Here is a 19080-nt window from a genome sequence, read left to right as displayed (position 1 = left end):
CTTAGGAAAACTAGTTAATTAAATCAAATTAATTGAGGGAAATCGATTTTTCTTTAGAGAGTTCCGGAAAAGTGAGTTGTTGGAGTCAAGATGATCTTAGCCATCGATTGAGATGTGGTCATGGTTGTTGGTTGGTCACCATAAGATTACAAGAGCAAGTCGATGGGGTTTGGAGAAAACACTCAAGAGAGTCAAGCAGTTCAACTTAACTAGCTGTAGTTATTTAGCGAGGGCATAGTTGAAGTAGGGGGAGACACTGACAAAGGAGTTTCAACAAAGATTTGGGAGCAAGATTCCAGATGAGATTTCCTCATTTTTCCAGTGTTCAAGTGACAGGAAGAGGAGGTCGAATTCATTTGCAAAGGAGGCTGTAACAGCTAATGCGAGTAGCCACTTTAATAGTGCGAGTGGTAGAGGAACTCGTTTTAGTGAGTTAGAGTTGAATCTATCACCCCGAAAGCAGAGCGAGTGGGCCAAGAGTAGTGTTGGAGGCAGAATGACTTGCAGGAGAGAGATTCCAAGGTCTGTACAAATTATTCGGAGCAGGCAGTGCGCATTTTTGGCATGGAGTGAGAATAGCCAAAGGAAGAGCGATTTTGCTAGGAGATGCCAGATCGAATTGCAGAGGGAGACTTTGAGTCTCTAGATCATTTAGCCAGTAGAGATTATTATTAGCCGGAGCTTTGCCAGTATCAGGGAAGCAGTTGTACTCTCAAATCACTGAAGACTAATAATAATAAAACCATCATATGCTACATTGGTTTTCCATTCGGGGTTTTTTCTAGGGACGATTATCCAAAATATTGGCGTTAGATTTATTGTTTGAGTGTGCATTATTTTCTTAGTTCCAATATTTTATGTTCCACAACCTTTTTATTTGCGAAAATTTCCGTAGTGGAATGTTTGTTATTTGCTGTAAATTAATTTACAAAAGACAAATAAATTGAATAAGTTAAGAGAATACAATGCCATTTGTATCTGCCATGTGCTTCTCAGCATCTGACATTTACACTTGGATGAAGGTGTGTTGCCATTCAAATGGTATTTCGATCATTTTGCAATCAGATGCTTATACTTGTTTGTTTTAGGCGTTTAGTATGGATAAACGGGTGATCTAGAACATTGATGGACCTTGACTATAAATCTATTTTTACACCTTACCGAGGGAGTTAATCATTAGGCCTAGTCCAGTAGGACCTCCCTTAAATCCTTAGGGTTATAGGAGGGGCATTATATATACAAGTGCAGTTCGATCTAAGTTCTCACCATATCAACAAGTTCGATACACAAGAAGGAAGTGCAAAAAAATGTGAATTTCAAGGAGAAGAAGAAAGGATTGCAAGTCGAAGTTTTTGGGATATCTATCTCTCTCTTTTATGTGAAGTTACTGGGCTATTTGTTGGGTCGAAATTCTACTGCAGGGAATGTCTAAGTTATGGATTTGTTGGGTCGAAACTCTGCTGCTGGGAAGGTCGAAATTCTAGATTTGTTGGGTCGAAGTGCTACTACTATAGGGTCGAAGATCTAGATCGAAGTTGCTAGAAGGAAGGGTTGACTTGGTGATTGGAGGAAGTCTGTGTCTAGGTTAAAGAGTCTTGGATTATCTCGTCTTAACTACTGAAGGAAGATGTTTGACTGGTTTTTCCCCTAGATAGGAGTTTTGCCCTGGCAGAGTGGCTACATCTTGTGTCTCTTGTTCTTCTGATCTTTATACACACATAATTTGGTAATTGCCTGATGAAAGATAATATAATAAAGTAAAAGAAGCCAACATAATTCACAAGTAATTATCAAGAAAGAGAAATCAAACCCTAATTCTACTATCATTGATTTCTCAACACTTTTGAGGAGGGGTGCTCAGAAGCACCCCTCGTCAATTTTTTCTAATGACCCTTCAAATTTAAAAATATTTTTAAAAAATTATAATAAACAAAAAATTTTAAAAATAAAATTAAAACTAAAAGGAAAAATACATAACAAATATCAAAACCTAAACTAATTTGCAATCCCTAACTCACTCATTCAGCTTACCAAGCTTACCTTTGCTTGGCTTACCCCACAACCCTGTATCACTTACCAATTAACTATTGCCTCTCCACCCCAGTGACGCTCCTTCGATGCTCATTGTCCATTTTTTATTTTCAGCTTCAACTTTTGAGTCTTGACTTTATATATCGATGACCTTAGACTGATTCTTTGACTCTTCACTCTTTACTATTTTTGAGTTTGATTTATATCAATTTACTATTCCAACCTTCAGACTTCAGTATCTACTATAGTCTATTTTTCTTAGTACTAATTAGATCCTAGAATGATGAATGATGAATTTAAATTTTAAATCAAATTTAGAATCTAGAATGATGATTGACGAATTTAATTTTTAGATCAATGTAAATTCTAGAATGAAGAATGAGGAAGATTGATCAATGAATTTCATTATTGACTCTTGTAGTGTGTAGATGAATGATGAGTATGGATTAGTGTATTTCATTATTTAATTCAAATATGTATGGATCAATGTATTTAAGCTTACATTATTGAATATGAATTTGAATTTTCTATATTTTTATATGTGTGTGTCACTGTGTGTGTGTGTGTCTTGCTATCCCCCCAAATTTCCCTCAAATTTGAGGGTACTCCCACACGTCCCCCCTGTGCGTCTCCCCGCACCCACGTCCCCCCATCCCGGAGTCTTGGTGGAACATAGGATACATATAGATGTTGGAAATAATACTGAGAGGGGGGGTGAATCAGTATTATCAAATCAATTATTTTTCATTTCACAATCAGATTTGTATACGCTACTTCAGCTATGGGAAACTGCATATATACGCTACTGTGTCTAAAGAAACCAGCGTATCTCAGAAAACTTAAGATTCATTAATTGTTGATCTTTAATCAGTGCATCAAGACTTCATTAATCATAAGAACATTAAACAGCAGCAGTAAAACAGAATAGATCATCACACATATGGACACAAAGATATAAAGTGGAAACCCAATGTGGGTGAAAACCACCTGCTACAATTCGTCTCTCTCATCTTTTAATTAGAAACTTCTTTTTACAATGATTCTGTACTGGTGCAGTCTTATACTAGTACGCAGGCTGCTACCTGCAGAAGGCTACAACCTTCTCTCGTTCTCCAGCTTTTCCTGGAAGGGAGTTATAACCCCCTTAGCTCTTGTACTAGCAGAGGTACTAGTACGTAGGTGCTGACCTACAAAAGGCTACAACCTTCTCTTTTCTTCCAGGGACCATGTTTCATAAATTTTCAGACTGGATCCATGAATAACATCAAGTATGTCTGCATCAACCAATCTCCTTTGCACCAAACAAAACTGAATCAAATAGTCACTTCTCTGAATGTTGTACCCAGAAAACAGTAACAGTAACCAAACACCAATTCTGAACCCTGAACACTGCAGCAATAAATAGAAGTAGCTAAAACATATTTCAAGAGACATACGCTACTTCAATGTGTACAACCTACGTGCATACGTTGATGAATTAAGGCCAACCAGCATATACGCTATTTTGAATTACAAAATCAGCATGTATATGCGTCTTTGCTTCGCTGAACCTGCGTACAGATCTATAAAAGATAATCTATCTTTTTCACTTATTCAGACATCAGTTGTACCCAGATTATCAGATTTATAGATCAAGTCATGCGCCGAAAATAACAGATCAAAATCACACAAAGATACTACTATTCAAGCCTTAAGATCTTGATCCATCAATAGTATTTATCCTTCTTCTTGCGCTCAGGTTCCTCCTTGATTCAGATCCAGCTATGCACCATAACCCAATGACCAGTATTCCAGATCTAGCTCTTCATAAGATATTCAATGCTTGAGTCTATACTTTTGCCTAATGATCTCCTTCCCCTTTTATAATCTTAGGCCTTACACAATACCATGGTCCAAAACCACTTAGAACCAATACTTGGGACCCAATACCTGGGTTCAACACTTCAAACAAGATACCATGGTCCAAAACCATAGGTCCAAATACCAAGGACTAAATACCATGGACCAAAAATAAGTTTTCCCACACGTACGCGCTTTTCTTTGCATGAAAGTGTGTGCATACGTATACACACCTTTTGATCGTTTAACTCGCGTGTATACGCGCCTCGATTAAGAGGAACCTGCGTATATCTCTTTTTCCTTCATTCTGAGAGCCTGAACTGTGATTTGTCATTTGAGTGAGTTGCCATCAAGAACAACACCTGTGTCATAGCGCCAAACCTGTGTCATAATGCCAACAATAGACCATTCATATATAATTATAATTTATATATTTAGAATTTAAATATTGTATACAAACAATTTAATTTATGCATTATAACTATAGACTTAATTTATAAAATATATATAACTTATATATAAATTATACAAGTAAATACACACACACACATATATAACTATAAATATACATAACTGGAAGGGTTAGCTCAATCAATTGAACCATCCACACAAAGTATGTTGCCAATTAGAGGGCCATAGGTCATATTTCAAATCCATTTAAGTCCCTTAGGGTTATTAGACATCATTGTAGCTTGCAATTGAGCCACCCTCCATCTAGGTATTCCACATAAGAGGGGGAGATGCTGTGAAATATTCCTTTCGGAAAAAACATATGTACATACATGTATAAAGACTTAGTTCTAAAATGGAATATGTTTTGTTGAGCATTCTGTTGTGATTTTATTGAAAGTAAAATAACGTACAATAAGGCCTTCATGCACAATATAGAAGATCCAAAAAGATGTAATCACATATGTGACAATTTAACTAGCCATTTGAAATCAGAGCTCCTGATAGACTATAACCTCCCCTAAAGACACTACAGTACACTGCGAATCCACAAAGTAACAAAGAGAACATAAAGTAGCAAAACAAAATAGTGTACGTCATCCTAAATAGACAGAAAAGGGAGAGTTCACAAATTAATAGCTATCACTAATCTCCTCATAATCTGAAATTGCGCATTTAGAGACATCCAAGCAAAACATGATTACATCTCATAGGGCCGGAAGAGAGACCCAGATTTGTCACGTTAGAAACCTTTAAGGAGGGAGTCGTCTAACGAGGCGGAGGAACTGCCTCGACGGCCAAAAGTGGCCGGAATCCGGCAAAAAAATTTCAAAAAATCTTGTAGACATAGTGTTTGAATCGTGTTTTTGATGGTGGAAGTAGATTCAGCACCATCAAAAACGTCTAGGACACTTAGAAATTTGAAGTTTAACAACTATAACTTGGATTTACAAAAATCCTTGCCGGATTTTCTCTAAATATAACCGGAATTTCCATAACTTTCCCGGCAATTCCTCCGGCTAGTTAGACTATGGCTTTGAGGAGTCTTCTAGGTGCAAGTGATGCCTTACATGCGATAAATTTTTCTAGGAACACCAGATGATTCACCTCCTTTCCTTCTATTGGCTTGTGAACCGAACCTCTATTTGGCGCCAATATTTAATTTTTTTTCTCCTCATCTTGTAATGCATTTATCAGTTCCCAGTCAAAAGGGTCCACATGGTTGGAGAAAACAAATGCTCCAAAACCTCCAAATCAGTACAAGTCTCCAGTCTGAATATAACCCTGATTCCAACATTCTCGACCAGATATGGAAATGAAGATATTCAACTTGCAATTTAAGCAAATCCCATATGTAATCTGTAATTTGGAACATGGTTTCAGGATTGAACTACACAAGAAATTTGAAGATTGATGCAGGAGAAAGGATGCAGGTATCCTGCCTTTATAATGTTATTTAGGGCTTAGTGGTGCATGTGCAACAATCCTAGTGTCTGCATTCCTTCAATAACAGCAAATTATGCATACGGGGCTGAATCCATGCATTTGAATATCTGTCTTCTAGTTGGAAAACACCTTGGCAACTTACAATAAAGTTCTGTAAAATCCGAGTTTATACGTATATTTGTTCTCGTATAACAAATTGAAATTCAAGGCATTGTTTCTCTAATAAGACGAGGTTAGATATTCTGCCCACTGCACCCAGTTCAGTCGTAATTACTTCCTTAATAAATAAGAGTAATTACGGCCATATCAGAATCACAATCATAGATTTTCGACTTCCCTTAAGCAGCAGACATGATGTTCTAACTTCCAACTTCAAAGATACACAAAAGATGATTATTGTCATAAAGCACTGTTATTAACCAAGAACATCAAAATAAAATCTTGGTAAGCATACTGTAATATGCCGTCTTTCACTGCTACCCATGTATTTTCAGGGCTTGTTTGGAGGATATCCTGTATATCTGTCTCCCTCTCATGCCCTAACACACTTTTGTGGAGCTCTGAGCAAGCATGCACATCGGATTCTTCCATCATCTTCACCTTGAACCCTGCACATTATTATTGGGAGTTTGTTATGAAACCAACAGAAATAGCAAAAGATGTTAGAACTTCTGTTTTCAAGAGTAAAAATACAAGCAGTGGAGATTTCCAGCAGGAAAATGAGGTGTTCAGGTTTTAGGGGCAAAACATTAACAATTACATTTAGGTGAAAAAAGTAAAAGCATTCTCAAATTGTCCAAGCCATCATATATGGAATTTCAATGTGATTTTACCTGGTATGACAGATGTCCCACTATTTAATTTTTCGTCCATTGAACCTTCAAAGTAGCTAATGCATTCAACAGGCTGAAAACCCAACTTTGCATATAGAGAGAAAGACTTTGTATTTGCTGCAATCTGGAGAATCAATCCATTAAGAAAATGATAGAGAAATTGTTAGACTATAACTGAAATGTTTCAGATATGTCTCCAAGTAATCACTACAATGCATCCTTACTGTATTACATGTATTCTCATCCATGCTCGAGAAATTGCATGCAGAATGAAATGAAACCAAATTAAACAAGGATTCTCAAATATTTTTGTGAGTGTTGTGAAATGAGTTTGCAGATATCATATTTCCATCGATTGATATTAAATATCAACAATGAACTTTCCAATTTGAGCATTATTTTCTATTTTGGTCTTGTCTGCTTGACCCTGAGGCTGGTGATTGTTACCAATTATTCTTACACTTGATATCCAAAGTCCAAAGGTTGGTGCAATCCTAAGGGTCACTAAAGAGGTTTGTCACTGTCACCTCAACAAGGCCTCCCCTCACTTGAAACCAGGTCTTTTCTTGTACAGGGAGATATTCCTAGAATAGGATTAATAAGCCATACACAATAAAGGCTCAAGGTGATATGAAGAGTTGTCTTAGTATAACAGCAAATATGGATGAATAATTAAGTTTCTTTTAGTGGTAATGGATGGGAAATCAGTCATGCCAAATATACAAGAGGGCATATGGAGTCATGTATTTCTAAGAGGGCTGGACAAGATGAATGGATGGGGGTAAATCTGCCGTCAAAACATGTAGAAATTTACCAATAAATGTGAGTTTATATGGCTGAAAAATGAAAGATTGTAGGCCCTGTTACCCATATTGATTTTTGATAGCTTGGGAGGTACTCCAAGCCCTAGGGTTCAGGGTTTGGAGGTTGAAGCGCCACAAAAGTCATTTGTGGGCTTGGAACCCAAGGTTGGGGTTTTACACCCATCGATGTTTGAGCCAAAACCATGAAGCATTTTCTACACGTGATGGATGGAGATGATAGAGGATGGTGAGGAGAATCCAACACAACGAAAAACGTCGAAATTCGAGTTGTAGAAGATGAGATATGAAATTTTGAAGTTAGTAATTGAATTTTGGGCATTCAAGTCATGTAGGCTTGAAGTGAAATGAGCCAAAAGTCATGTCTCTTGGGTAATTCATTGAGACCTCTTGTTTAGTATAAATAAGACGTGATGGAGTTCATTTCTACACATCCAAGAGTGCAATACAAGGGCAGCAAAAAGTGTGAAGAAGAAACTCGGCCAAGGAAAGAAGAGACCTTGTGTTTGGCCGCAGGATAGGAGGCATTTCAGCAAAGGAGGAAAGGTTGTTTTGTGCCTTTTCATGATTGTTTGAAGGGCCAGTTCATCCTACAACAGGGATGAAGAAGAGAAGGTAAAACACAAGTCTGTTTTGGTGTCAATTAAGTGTGGGTTCTCTGTTTTTATGCAGGCCGTAAGCCTTGGAGGCTGTTGTGGGTAGGCCGCAGGCCTTAACACCTAAGAACAGGGGTGCATAGGACTGTTTGGGGGTTAATGTGTGCCCAGATCAGCAGCGTATAGGCAAAGGAGTCTAGAAAGGGGAAGCCACAGCTAGAGAAGGGACTGTGAGGGTGTTTTGTACGGCTAACGTGGATCACAGTTATGCCCTAACCAGGTCACAGTCATATGGCAGTTCGTACACCAGACTTGGGATATGATTGCAGCCAGATTTGACTTGTATTGAGTCTAGATTTAGACCAGTTTGGATGAGATTTGTTGCAGCCTGTGGAAGCCAAGGAGGAAGGGCTGACGTGGAGGTTAGAAGCCCTAACCAGTGGGCAGTTTCCACAGTAAGGATCAGTGATTGGATTGGGCATCTTTGGACTGTTGGAGGGCAGCGTGTAGGTAGCCCAAAGTAGCCCTTTGACAAGCAGTCATTAAGGAAGTTTGACAGCTGAAATTTGGGTGAAGTTCCTGGAGCCTAATGTGTAGCTCTTTGATGGACGAAAAAAGCTACTAGATTGATAGATTGGAGCTCAGCTATTGGCCAGCCTAGAAAAGCAGATTGGATCAGCCCGTGTTCATTGGAGCAGAAGTGACTTGAACCGGTGATAGGTGGCAGCCCTCCTAGAGTCTCTATGTGTTGTCTCTCGATGGACTAAGGGGCAGCTAGAGGGCAGATTGGAAGCAAAGGACAGGCAGGATGAGATATGACACGGAGGTTGTGATTGTGCACTAGAGCAGCGAGATTGCCACTGTATCTTGTATTCTTGTACTTGTGGATAATTGAGGGACATTATCCTATGTACAGGAGCCCTAGACTATTGTATTATATGCTGATTAATATAATGAAGTTGGGTTGAAAAATTTGTAAAAAGTTGTCGATAATTGTGCATGTGTGATTTACCATTGTTTATATTCCATTGTGCAAAGCAGCTTTGTTGAGATTCTTGGTTTGGTAGCGTCAGAGATTTTAAGATTCGATCCTAGCACCAGGGTCGAGGAAATTCGACAACCTACCAAAAACAGGTAACCCTATAGGAGAAAACGTTTCTCCTATTCTTCACAACCAGCTGGCCAACCATGCAGCCAACAACCCCTGACAGCCACCACTAGATGACGACCTATTATATCTCCACCACTTGCATCAACCATATGCTTCTCACCCACCTGGAATGAACACATGGACGAAAGTGGGTTTTTGATCAAAAGGTACTTTAAACATTTTGCAATTCAGTGCCTATGCTAGTTTGTATTTGGGCATTTGATATATGCAGTGACTTGTAAGAAGGATGGGTTTTGACCATGATCTTATTCTCACCTTAAATGGGGGTTAATCTTCGATCTTAGTCTAGTGGGACCTCCCCTAATGGCCCAATGGATATAGGAGGGGCACTACTTGGGAAGCCCTGATTGAGATGGTGTAGTTTCATCTATCCCTATGTCATACTTAACAATTTCCATCTTACATTACAAGATCTTATCTCACATCCATTCTTTGGGTTCAATTGACCATTGGTTCTCTGGGATTTGGCAGCCATATGTTCACACACCTAGGTAGGGCCTGGAAACTTTGCCCTATGAGGTGTTGAATTATAGGGATATTCTTATCTGATAATTACTTCTTATGATTTCTTCCATTAATCTTTCTTTCATTTGCATTCATCATAAAGTAATTACACATAATATCTCAACAATAGAAACATAAATGACAATAGAGATAGCCAAACACAAGAGACAAGCATCTACCCTGGGAAAACCCACATGGGGGAAAAACCAAGCAACCTTAGAGAAATAATCAAGTTCAAAAGCAATACATCTGTCAAATACAAGGTCAAACAAACCAACAATATAGCTAGGTCACATCTAGTCATGCTTCCTGTTGGAAAATGTAACTAGTTTCGATATTCATAATTGTCATTGTACTCATGTCAATATGTATATCTTATGTTACAAGAAAAAGAAGAAAGAAAAATATTATTTTTAAGCATGGTTTTCATGCTTCATTTTATTGGTCACCTAGGCCAAGTATGCATTTCATGCTCCTAGGGTTTGTCATGGGAAAAGAATATTTTTCTAGAGTCACAAGAGTCCTTGTCAATTGTATAAGGCCCTATTGGGCAAGATGTAACATGTAAAAGGTATTATTTTGAATCTAGAAAGTCCTTATAAGCCTCCTAGCACAAGTTGGCCCTGCCAGTGACAAGTCAGCCTAGAAGAGGCTATTCGACCTCCTCAGATTGGTATATATAAGAGAAATTTTGAGCTCCTTAACAACCCATTTGATCTACATAAGACGAAGTTCGATCTGAAGCAAGGCAAGAAGATAATACAAGAGCGAAAGCTAAGGAAGAAGAAGAAATCAAGAAGGAAATTCATATTTTCTGACCATTTCAACTCACATGTGCAAGTAAATCTAGGGTTTTTGCAGTTGTTGGGGCTGAGAGTTGCAAGTTGAATTGCAGACCTAAATTGCAGGACCGAAATTTTGATTAGGGGAGATTTTGGAAGATTTGACTTTCGTTTGCTTAAGGAGGAATCTCTTGGAAGAAAGCTAGGGTTTCTGTTGTCTACAAAAGGCCGAAGTTGCAAATCCAAAGTAGATGACCGAATAATGTAATTGAAGCATCTCAAGGAAGGTTTGATTCTCATTGACCTTGAAGGATTTGACCAGCTTTTGGAAGAGATTCTTGGAAGGTTGACTTGGTGCTTGGAGGAAGACTTGGTCTAGGGTTTTGGGTCTTGGTTTTCTCATTTGAAGCAGATTCTATAAGAAAAGAAGAGATTATTTCTGGGTTCTCCCCTTGGAGGGGTTTTGCCCTGGCTTGGATCCTACTTCTTGTGTCCATTGTCTTTATTGTTTTACTCTTGATAATTGTTTGATGAAAATATCTAATAAAGAAACATAAGAAGATAACTAAAGTTCACAAGCAATTTTTTTTTTTATAACCCAGAAGAACCCAATAGCCTGTTTGACACATAAACTACCAGTGAACCTCTGGGGCTTTAAGCGTTGTCCTCCTTCACGTAAACTGGGCTCACTACGGGGGGATTTGAACTTGGGTCTTCCTTGTATCAATGATTTCACAGACTCCGAATTAACTAATTGAACTGCCACCCGAGACATTTCACAAGAAATTATTAAGGTTAAGGAGAATTTGTTTTAATAAGCTACCCTACTGCACTCTCCAATACTTCCCTCTAGTCAAGTCAACAATTTTCTCCACAAACTTGTCCTTGATCTGCCTAAATCAGAATTTCAGCCAGCCCAGAGATTCGGCCTTCTTCTCCTTCAAGAAAGACTTGCTATTTCTCCTTGGATAAACTCAAAAACTCTACCATAGATATATGCTTATTTGTTGGCCTTAAATTTGTTCTCTTTACTTGCCTCAGATAGATCTCTTTCACTAGCCTCAGACCCCTTCTTCGCTGGCCTCAAACCCCTTCTTTGCTGACCTCCAATAGATCGAGTTGCTTGCCATAGAGGACGATGAAATGGTGTCTTTATATAGTCTCTTGAGAGGCCGAATCGGTGCCTCTAGAAGTTGGGGCTGACTTGACTAGAGGGGAGCTGACCTGACTTCTATTGGAGCCAAAAATTCAATTTCAAAAATTTAAATTCTCTTTCCAAAAACCGACATGAAGAACATGTGAAATATTTTTCTCTTTTGACAATAGCATGAAAAACATGCTTTAAAATGACCAAAATAATAATTATGAAGACCAAACATAGCTACAAAATTCAATACTCCCTCTTAGCTAGGGAGATATCCATAATGACTATCTAGATGTTCTCATGTTGACATATTTCTCTAAGGAAAGGTTATAACAAATCATCAATAATATTAGCATCATTGAACTACCATAATTATGGCCAAATGACTTCCACACTTGGTAGATCAACAACATCAACAGGCTACCATAATTTTGGTCGGTACCTCTGAGACATGGTGTATTCTCACCATTATTCTAGTCGGTACTCCTGACACATGGTAGATGAATAGTATCAACATGATACCATAATTTTGGTCAGTACATCTAACACGTGGTGTATTCTCACCATCATTCTGGTCGGTACTCCTAACACATGGTAGATCAACAGCATCAACAAGCTACCATAATTTTGGTCAATACCTCTAACACATGGTGTATCTTCACCATCATTATGGTCAGTACTCCTGACACATGGTACATCATGAGCATCAACTAGTCACCATAATTCTGGTCTATTTGACACATGGTATACAGACTAGTCTTGGTTCACCATCATTCTGGTCAATACTTGACACATGGTGAATCCCCAAAGGCCACACTCTATTTGAGTAATTTTGAGCCTGATGTTAAATGATCTTAATGTTGAAAGGTGTTAAAATTGGCAACTAGGGCCAAAATCCATGTGGGTCATCTTATTTATGGTAGCTGATATTTTTATTAGATCCCTCTCGTCGAGAGGTGTAGGATTGATCTAAAGATCATCTGATTCCGATAAGTATTTATGGAGATATGAATTTATTTTGATTATGGATTTATTGTCAAGCCGACTAGCATCTTATGTAAGCTCAGAAGCCCAACCGATGTGTCTATTCAACCTCTACGTTTTTAGTATAAATAAGAGAGGATTTGGAGTCATTAGACGACACACTCTTTAGGTGATCTCCTCTCCATGTCTCGGGGTTTTGGAGAAGGAGAGATACTAAAGAGTATGATGCCCTAGCTACAAGTACGATGCCCTAATCCGTTAATGAAGCAATTATACGCACAATTAAGTGATGCCCTAGATGCAATTATACGCTATCAATAAAAAGGAACCGCAGTCAAGACATGGAGCTACAGTTAGAGGAGATCTGGCCGCGGTAATGTAGCATCCCTAAACACGGTCGAGGGTGACATTGATACGTTGTCCAAGAAGCCTTCATACGCTACCTGTAGCAGCCTAAACTAAGACCTGTTCATGCAGTCAATGGGATAGACCTAGGCCGCAGTCAAAGCATATGGAACCACAGTCAATCAATACGCAGTTCATAATGGAAGTGATACGCTGTTACACGCTGGACATATTACGTTGTTCATAGTTCATGATGAGGATATATACGAAGACATTTAAATGCAGGCCATTACATACATATCCAGGCAAATGGAGAAACCCTACCCGTTGTAAAAGAGATATGTATATACGCTGAAATAGACTACTCACCAACGCAGCAAGATATATACAGGCCATGATACATATAGGCAATACAACGCAGCAAGAACATAGCATGATATATACACGTTGTCAATGATATACACGATGTAATATATATAACGCAGTTGTAGAGACACTTATACGCTGGTATAAGGGACACTTGGAGATATGTTCACACAGTTAAGGGAGCCACAGTCAAGGGTGAAAGTCGCAGTCAATATAAGGGTGCCACAGTCATGACAAACCGCAATTGCAATCTGGACAATCAAGTCTCGATCAACTACTTGATGATCACTACCTTTATCAACGATTACAGTCTAGACATGGTGTGAGGAGAAGGGTCATAGTAATACATCCTGGGCATAACTATATGGATTTGTCTATGTCACAAAAAGCATAGCATATGCAATGATCTTGATGACATATACGCTGTCATCTATCACAGTGTATGAAGAATCATGACCTTGAAGACTTGATGGGCAGTAATGTTGATATAGCAGTCAATGGTATGACTGTAACAATCTTCAGTCGAATTGTGTCAGCATATTCATTGACATGGCATGGCATGGCATGGAAGACACACTATGTATAATATGGCAAACAACATATATGGCATGGGCAGCAGCATGATGTATGGTCAACATAGTGGTGAGATCATGAGCAGCATGATGTAGATCATGGGCAGCATAGTGACGAGATCATGAGCAGCATGATGATGCATGATGCAGCATGATGGTGCTACATGGTAAGGTGCAGCAAATGGACGGGATGTAGCACTATGATAGGTGAAGAAGTCACCTTAGAGAATCAATGGAAGCAATATGTCTTCAACTGATCTCTGTAGATATCAAAAGTCAAAGCATTGACTTCTATTGTAAATGTACTATCTCTCTCACTTTCTCTGCTGAACTTTGAAGAACAGAAAAGAAGAATTGATCAAGGGTTTCCCCACATTGTGGGGTTTGTCCTTGGCTAGCGCCACATCTTGTGTCTTCTTGTCTTGGCTTGTCTTCTGCGATTTATATTTATGTTGTATCTAAAGTTTACTTTAAAGCTGATGTGATTGCTAATCTGGAAAAGATAATGAGCTAACTGTGAAAATTGAAATAAATTGCTCTAGCATAGAACAGACCTAAAATTAACATGGTATCAGAGGTGAGGTGAAGACAATGCCCAAGCAAGAGTGAAAGAGCAATCACCAGAGACAGTTGGGACAAGACAAAAGGATCAATGGGTTCCTCATAATTCACCCAGGGTGAAGTCGAAGCAGAGAATATTATCAGAATGGCGCAGCGGAAATTTCTGATGGCCTACCTAAAGATCACTTCATTGGGAAGTTCGGATCTAAGGAGGGAAAGAAAGACAGATGCATTGGTTACAATAAGTTCGGCCATTATGCGAAGGAGTTTCTGAATGGCAGAGACACTTCTCTTGATGAAGATAAACAAATCATTCAAGGGTCAAGGGAATGACAGGTAATACAGTTCATCAAGGAGAAATGGTCGACTCTTCCAAGAGAGCAACGAACCCCAGAATCTCTTTTATGTACCTGATCGCGAGGAGAACCTGGTGTCCATCTCGGAAATGGAAGTCAAAGGTTTCAGGGTGGCACTCATCGATAGAAAGGTACGTGTTTGAAAATAGATTTTTCAAAGATGTCTTTGAGTTCAGGGTTGTATTAAGTCCACTGGGGACCATGACCATTGACTCAGCGCCAGAAGTCTGTGAGTCAGATGGCGTGTTGTAGATCTGATACCACTTGTTGTAGATCTAACCCAAAGATATTATGATAATAGAAATAACCCAAGAATAACAAGATAGAAATAGATAGAAATGCTTCTTTATTATCAAAACCCTTAAGATAGGGCAACACCATACATTCACTCCTTAATGAAGGAGAACACTCCACAAGCCATATGCCTATTCATACAATAATCCTTCACTATTTCTCCATGTGGAGTCTCTAACCTCTATATAGGCCTCATACATACAATACCATGGATCATTACCATGGTTCCCTCATACCATCAAACTAATACCATGGGCCCATTACATTATTATTAACTACTTGCGGTCCCTTACATGATATGGGTTAACCACCTTATTTATTACTATGGCCCATCCCATTATTACATTATTACCTTGGGTACCTCCCTTGGTACCCCATATTATCCCCCCTAGGTATATAACATTCCACCCCCCTAAGCATGTTTCATCCCCGAAACATGGGAAGAACACAAATAATAAGATCTACTCAAAAGAGTAGTCCACTTATACCATGCACGTGCATCTAGCCATCCAAGAGAAAGGTGAACCCTCGATCTCGCTGGTGCCTCGCTCGCTTGAGATGGAAGTTGACCATGGCAGCTCTTCTGTGTTGATGTGTAGTAGGTGGATCTTCGCTCCTCGCTATCCGTCATACGGGGGTTGTTGTCCTTGTGGCTAATTGGTTGCCATCTTGTTGGTTGTTTTCTTGTGGGGTGATGTGGGTGATGATATGTTGAAGTTTTAACCCACTGTGTCTTTTTCTTTAATTCACCCTGTTATGGTGCCTGTTGTGGTGTCTTCTTTTCCAATATGACTTCAACCACTGAGCCCTCCTCTGATGTATCAGCACCTGTAACCTTTTCTGCTTCAGTCTCTGTTTGTGTTTGATTGTCTATCATCACTGGCTCATCATCTAATATGTCAGACCCTGGAACATCTTCTCCTTCTGCATCCTTGGACTCTACCTGTTTATTAATGGAAATATCCTGTAATGTAATTTTCTTCTTTTTATACCAGAGCTTCAGGAATTTCTTCTGCATATTAATATTGATATTACCCGCAGATTCCATCCAAGGATATCCCAAAACAACATCCATATTATCCATCTCTGAAGTATAAAAATCAACATGCAACACATACTTATCCATAGAAAGCTTCAAATCCTTATAAATTTGAACATCCTCATCATCAACCTGTGTATTTTCAATTTGTTTTGCTGGAACTTGCAATTTGTTTGCCAAATTAACATTGATGAAATTATGATTGCAACTAGGATTTATAGAAACAATGATTTTCTCCTTCTGAATCAATCCATGAACCTGCAATAAGGAGACACCCGTAGCAATTAACCCCTTATGTGTCTCATTCTCCTTTTTTCTATCCCGAGAACATTTGTCCAAAAAGACTTTTTCAAATTCTGCATCTGAAAGGTTGAGCAACTGTTTTAAGTCAAGTGATAAATTCCACTTTCGAGCCTCATCTCTCATATTAAGCATCATTAGAATCTTCCAATATGTCCCATGTGTGGACTTGTATCTCTGTATGAATTCTTCAATAATAGGATCATCATCTTTCCCTGTAAAATATAGCTTTTCCATGAAGAGGGTTTGAGAAAAATTCACTTACTGGGCGAAAATTTGAAATTGTCACAATTTCGTCAATATTGCTCAGAATCCTTATTATGACCTGTTTTCAGAAATGGAACAATCATTCTGCATCTGCCCATATGATAGAAAGCCTGATCCAGACACTAGAATTCCAGATCTGCACTGCAACTCTCCCGCCGTCACCAAAATTTCTGTAAAAAGAGCTGATTTTAAATCAGCGATATCTCCCTCATCCGGACTCGGATTCGACTGATTTTTTTTTTGAAATTAGGTATTTTTTCACAAAGATTCCAGATCTACAATTAGATTTTGCAGATCTTGCACCAAGATGTCCAGATCTGCGCTGCAAACGCGCTGCCCTGAAAAATTGTCTGCAACCCCACTGATTTTTAGATCAGCGATATCTCCTTCATCCGGACTCCGATTCAACCGATTTTTTTTTTGAAATTGGCTATTTTTTCACAAAGAATGCAGATTTGCAATTAGATTTTGCAGATCTTGCACCAAAATGTATAGATCTGATCTGCAACTCGCCGCCCCTGAAACCCTGCAAAATAAAAATAAAAAATAAAAAATAAAAAAAATAAAAATAAATTTAAAAAATTAAAAAAAAAAAAATTCCACTTTTGTGCCCAAGAAAGTACTCTGATACCACTTGTTGTAGATCTGATACCACTTGTTGTAGATCTAACCCAAAGATATTATGATAATAGAAATAACCCAAGAATAACAAGATAGAAATAGATAGAAATGCTTCTTTATTATCAAAACCCTTAAGGTAGGGCAACACCATACATTCACTCCTTAAGGAAGGAGAACACTCCACAAACCATATGCCTGTTCATACAATAATCCTTCACTATTTCTCCATGTGGAGTCTCTAGCCTCTATATAGGCCTCATACATACAATACCATGGATCATTACCATGGTTCTCTCATACCATCAAACTAATACCATGGGCCCATTACATTATTATTAACTACTTGTGGTCCCTTACATGATATGGGTTAACCACCTTATTTATTACTATGGCCCATCCCATTATTACATTATTACCTTGGGTACCTCCCTTGGTACCCCATATTATCCCCCCTAGGTATATAACATGGTGACCGGGATGCCTGAATTCAAAAGGAGCATGAAGGTACATGTCTGAGATGTACCGAAGGAAAATGTCTCAAGGGGACCATTCCCCTCATGTAACAAGTCCACAGGCTTGGAACAACCTGTGGAGTTTGAGATTCATGAACGGGAATCTCATACAGGTGGAAGAAAGCCCTCTATGGCTTGAAGCAAAACACCTCGAGCATAGTATGAGAGGATTGATAGCTGTCTGATGACGCTGAGATTCACTAGGAGTGAAACCAATCCAAACCATTACCGGAAGGTTGTGGATGATAGACCTCTCATACCGGCACCTTATGCAGACGAACTATTTCTAACAAGTGCAGACCCTCTCATTTGCAGAAGTAAGAGGGAGTTGGATTCCGGACTTATGTTTTTCAGTTAGCATGGTGAGCTCATATTTGGTTGAGCCTCATTGGATTGGTGCCAAGAATCTTTTGAGATATCTTCGGGACAAAATCTCTCATGGATTGAGATACACTGCCAGAAATATGAAAACTGCATGATTATTCGAATGCTGACTGGGCAGGAAGTGTGGAGGATCGCTAGAGCACTTTTCAGTGCTGGTTCTCTTTGGATTCTGCTTCAATATCATGGATGAGCAGGAAGCAGAAGTCGGTTGTCATAAGTACCGCTGAAACCGGATACATAACTACGAGTATGACCTCATATGAAGTTGCCTGGTTGTGGAAACTCTTCAGTGAGTACACATGATGAATACCACTGTGATTCTTTGTGACAACCAGAGGTGGGATTCGATTATTGAGGAATCCCATATTCAATGATTGCTCCAGCAGATAGACATCAGATACTGCCTTATCTAGGATACGGTAAGTCGATGAGCAAGGAGGCTCCATTGCACTGAAATGATGTACAAGTTGCTACACTTTGTCAGACCCCTGGGGAAAGATCAAATTTGTGATTTTCCCGAACGACTTGGAGTCGTCAAGAGACCCTTGTAAAAGGGTTCTGCATATTGCATAAATTGAGCTCTGGGAGCTCTAGGGGCTTGCGGTTCTTACTAGAGCAACATACGACCACAGGGTGACTCACCCTCCCCTGGTGGTGTGCACTAGGACAAGATGATTCGCTCTCTTGTGGGACAGGATGATTCGCTCTCCTGTGTAGCAGGATGATTAGTTCTCCTGTGAGGTCTGGATGATGTGTTCTCCATGACGATTGTATAGGAGGGTGATTAGTTCTCCTGTGAGGACAGGATTGATTAGTTCTCCTGTCAAGGCATCCTACCCATGCAATCTAGGACTCATGGCAA

At 39.0% G+C, this 19080-nt stretch overlaps 1 protein-coding gene across 5 annotated transcripts in view; it reads right to left on the bottom strand.

Annotated features, from left to right (window-relative positions):
- Nucleotides 1-19080, bottom strand: part of LOC149258365 (uncharacterized) — a 209873-nt gene that overhangs the window by 156794 nt on the left and 33999 nt on the right. For all 5 annotated transcript variants that reach the window (XM_089415217.1, XM_089415222.1, XM_089415227.1 and 2 more), the window contains exons 3-4: nt 6600-6723; nt 6221-6374 (exon numbers count right to left, since the gene is read on the bottom strand). In XM_089415217.1, coding sequence (XP_089271343.1) covers nt 6221-6374; nt 6600-6723 — 278 coding nt within the window. The remainder of the gene's footprint in view (nt 1-6220; nt 6375-6599; nt 6724-19080) is intronic.

This window comes from Pinus tabuliformis, chromosome 6 (assembly GCF_031772625.1).
Source record: "Pinus tabuliformis cultivar Carrire ecotype Pingquan chromosome 6, CPIR1, whole genome shotgun sequence".
In the NCBI taxonomy this organism is placed as follows: domain Eukaryota; kingdom Viridiplantae; phylum Streptophyta; class Pinopsida; order Pinales; family Pinaceae; genus Pinus; species Pinus tabuliformis.
The sequence above is the reverse complement of the archived record's forward strand: the minus strand, read 5'-3'. Positions and strand labels throughout refer to the sequence as shown.